A 4,517-nucleotide genomic window follows, 5' to 3' on the forward strand; every position below is an offset into this window, starting at 1 on the left:
CTTACTCTGAGGGAAGAACATAGACTGAAAGTATTTGAGAACAAGATCCTGAGACGAATATTCGGACTCAAGAGGAACGGGAATGGGGAATGTCGGAAACTTCATAACGAGGAACTACATAATTTATACGGTTCACCCAACATTGTTAGGGTCGTCAAGTCTAGGAGAGTTAGGTGGGCAGGTCATGTAGCTAGAATGGAAGAAAGTAGAAACGCTTTCAAAGTCTTGACTGGAAGACCAATCGGAAAACGACCATTAGGAAGACCTAGGCGCAGATTGGAGGACAATATTAAGATGGATCTCGCAGAGATTGGAATACAAAGTAGAAACTAGATGCAGTTGCCTAAGGATAGAAATCAGTGGAGAGCTTTTGTGAACGTGGCATTGAATCTCCGGGCTCCATAGGCCATAGAGTTAGTTAGTTATCTTAAGTTCCCAAACTTAAAACTAAAGTTAATTCATTCCACAAAACAACATATATTTAGGTATATTAGGAATATTGTTCATTTCTTTTTAAAACTACAGTTGAACAAATATTTTATTACAAGTAGTAGGGAAAAAGGAAGAAAAGAAGCTACATTTATAAGTAAGAATCTAACTTTTAACACCATCATGTTATAATCCATGAAATATGTCACGAAAATACGATAATTTACAAGAATTTTAATTTGTTCAGATTGTTCCTATTAATTAACAACATTTTCTAACGTATTTTCAGAATTTAAAATTTACGCATGAGAATTGTGATCATTGAGGTATTATTCACATTAGTTGGAAACAACACATAAGAAATTATCAATACAAAATAGAGAAAATTTGTGCTATTTAAGGCAGCTATAGCTCTAACGTTTATAATCCGAAATGATAAGAAAAATTTTTATTTAGTCCTAGAGTAAATATGTCTCTTCACATAGCAAATCATCGTTCAGAAAAATCTTTTATTTGAGTCTTTAACGCTGTTTCTTTTGTTGTTAAAATTAATAGTATATATCTCACGCTAATATAGCTTTCGTTTATACACCTGCACTTAGTGTTTTTCTTAAAAAATTTCTCCAGTCTTGATTTAAATTATCACGACTTAGTTTCAAACGCCAACATTAATTAAGAAGGCATTGGTGTCTGTACTTTCACAAATCAAGTATGCAGTCACTTCCGTATATTAACTTCACGTCCAAGATATTTGATTAACTTAGTTCCAGGAAAGTAGTGATGTATATTGGTGTCATATATGCGTGTATATACAGAGAACTTTGAGAAATTTCAAGAATAAGCACCAGTTGAATCGAACGTTATCCACTAAATCTTCGCTCTTTATTTTTGTCTCTAGTGGGGGAGAAACAGGGGGGTTCCGAAGGCTCATAGGGTCGGGGGGGTAGTGTGTTAATGTGTCGAATGGATAAGTATGATGTACCGAATAACGAGAGGCACTCATTAGTTTATCTTGCAATAGAAAGATCCCCAGAACCACCTTTCTGGAGTATTATCTGTTTGCTGTATGGTTACGTAAAGAGTCTTGTACATTATTTGTTTATCAGTACACAGTTTGGGACCACAAAATGAGCTTTCAAATTGAGTATATATATATATATATATATATATATATATATATATATATATATATATATATATACCAAATACATATACACATATACCAAATACATCTCATAAGACCGTATTATTTCACTTCTGCTTTACACTACATAGAAAATAATATTATAAAGGAAGAAGTACATTATGAAAGGCTCACCGGATACATACCTTAAAGAGTGTATTACAATTTTAAAGTTTGTATCGAACTAAGGTTTTTGTCGTTATTTTTATATCGACAGTAAAAATTCAAGAATGACAATTATTTTAAATTGACAGATAGGAGTGTGTGAACTTAACAATGTTCGAAAAATATGCATTTTCTTTTTCCAATTAAGATTTAGTTTCTCTACGATTGTACAAAATCAGCAAGGTCCTATCACATTGCGAGCATGTTATAATGTTTTCAGGTTACTTAATACTTATAACAGAATTCCTTATGACGTAAAAAAATCAAAGTGCTTTTCCTCAAAATTAGTTTGTGACAAGCGCACTTTACACACTTGCCAGCGAATGTACTATAAACTTTTGATTTGTAAAATATCCTCTTTTTGCACAGTACCGTATTCATTTTTTGCCAATATGAAATTTTTACATAAATGAACATCTTATATCTATTATATTTGAATACAACGAGTTACAATTAAAAAGTGAAATCTTGTTTTTTTTTTTTAACTCGTGCACTATGTAAATTAATAATAACAATAACATACTTCTATTCTCAAAAATAAATTTCACATATTTTTAAAGAGGAAGAAGTTACACTTTTACTCAAATTCTTGAAAATAACAAGAATTTACATACCGAAGTATATCTTACCTTTTAGAAAGAAACACGTCTTGTTTAAAGAAATTCATGTGATCCAACAAAAAATTATTCTGAAACTATCTGGATACGGCGTTGTTTAAGAAGTGCCCATCTGTGAACAATCTGGTTTATATTAAGACTATCTACAACATCTTTCTCGCTACACAGTATCATGAGGTAATCTAGTCTATTGTCCGTCATTGTCGTACGTATGTAGTTTTTAGCTAGCTTCAATTTGCTGAACGCTTTCTCATTAGACGCAACTGACACTGGGGCTGTAATAGCAAGACGACAAATGTTGTTTGCCATGGGTAGCACATTTTTCATAGTTTCAGCTGTACTCATTACACCTGATAATGATACTTCACTCACGCACTGATCACTGAGAATTTCCAACTCGGATAGCACTGCAAAAGAATCAAACTTTGAAGCTGCTGCTGGATATAAAGAAACTGCTCCTTCAACACGGCTAATATTGATATTTTCTCTCTTCATGGGTGCACTGAAAATTGAGAAAAGAGGTTTGACTATTTCTACGCACTTCTTCAGATTTTCCTTGGACAAGATAAGAAGCGTATCTAACACTACTATAAACTCCTTTGAATAAAAATACTCCAGAGTATGATGAACTTGCGACTCCGCGTTGTCATCCAGGCGTTACACGACGACGACGATGATGATTGAAGTCAATTTCAGCACCAACACCCAAAGAGTCTGCAAACGAAATGGCACTCAGAATCAGATTCATCATTGCTTCACTATCATTCCTGATATCTTCCAATGATCTTATGACGCTTTCAATGATAACAAATGCCTCAAGAATGTTTAGTTCCTTCTCTTCAAGTTTCTGTGTTAAAATCTTAACCTTATACATAATATTTTTCATAAACATTATTGAAACAATGAAGTGAAAACACAACTTCTTTCTTAGACTAAGCGCTGCAGACTTTGTGTTATTATCAAACTGACAAGACGTAGACATTGTATTTAGAACCTTCACGACTTTATTAAGTGATGCCCAGAGAGCTCTGATTGCTTCGGCGGCCCCTGTCCAACGGGTCTTTGAAAGGCTACGCAAATGAAGTGCTACTTCAGATTTGGATAGTTCGCTACATAAGAAATTAAAACGTTTTGTACTTGATGTAAAAAATACATACACATTTTCAAGGACACTAAAGAACTCACCAATAATAGCACTTGCATCACAACTACGTTTCAAAAACGTGTTAGCTCTGTGTGCCTGACAAGGCAAGTAAGAGATTTCGCGCCCTACAATTTCAGATAACTTTCTCTGTGCTCCTTTGTTTTCTCCTGACATTGCGCTGGCACAATCGTAAGACTGAAATGCTATATGGTTCAAATCTAATTCATTCCTTACAAGAACATCATAAATTGTTTTTGCAATTCCCTTACCAGTCTTGTCAGGAAGTTCAACAACTTCAAGAAGTCGCTTCTTAGCCTTACCATCTTCATCAACATAACGAACAACAACAGAAAGACGGTCTTTATTAGAAGTGTCAGGTGTCGAATTTGCCATAACTGAAAAAATTCCGCCGTTTTTATTTCATCAATAATTTTTTTCTTGTTTCTGTTGCAAGTAGTTCTATGAATTAATTCTGTGATTTCCCTCCCAAGTAAGACACATGATATGGACGAAAATTCCTATCATTTTTATCGGTTTAGATATTTCTTTTTGCTTATAGTTTCATTCTTTTTGTTTATCCTATCTTTTATTTGAACATAGCTACATCTGGGTTTACTGTCCTGAGAGAAAGCAACAGACATTATTGGCGTTTTAGTCTTGTGGAACGAAGGTTGGAGATATGCATTAATTGCCCTTCTACTGGCACATATATTATTGAGTGGGTTCAGACATCATTCCAACATACGTTGGATTATTTATTGGAAAATGTCGATGAATCATCTATGGTTGGATTATTCATATTATAATATGATGAGAAGAACAAGCCGTTCTATTTATCTTTTAGGCGGGCAAGAAATCTGACCTTGTAGATTTTATGGGTATCGTTTGATCACATACTAGAGAGCAATGATACTTTTCTCATGAACAAATCGCTCATTGATATTTTCACCATGTGAATTTGCCCTGTAGATTTGGAAGA

The 4,517-nt window shown here is 33.9% G+C and overlaps 1 protein-coding gene across 1 annotated transcript; it reads right to left on the minus strand.

Annotated features, from left to right (window-relative positions):
* Positions 1 to 3,040: 3,040 nt before the first annotated feature.
* On the minus strand, positions 3,041 to 3,931 carry LOC145672513 (zinc finger MYM-type protein 1-like). The gene has a single exon (XM_081741674.1). The coding sequence runs from the start codon at positions 3,929 to 3,931 to the stop codon at positions 3,041 to 3,043; it is 891 nt and encodes a 296-aa protein (XP_081597800.1).
* Positions 3,932 to 4,517: the final 586 nt, after the last annotated feature.

Source organism: Thermobia domestica, chromosome 16 (genome assembly GCF_964235325.1).
Source record: "Thermobia domestica chromosome 16, izTheDome1.hap1.1, whole genome shotgun sequence".
In the NCBI taxonomy this organism is placed as follows: domain Eukaryota; kingdom Metazoa; phylum Arthropoda; class Insecta; order Zygentoma; family Lepismatidae; genus Thermobia; species Thermobia domestica.

Bases quoted from the DNA above. Each gene is read 5' to 3' on its own strand.
- LOC145672513 (XM_081741674.1), bottom strand. From the start codon at position 3,931: ATGGCAAATTCGACACCTGACACTTCTAATAAAGACCGTCTTTCTGTT.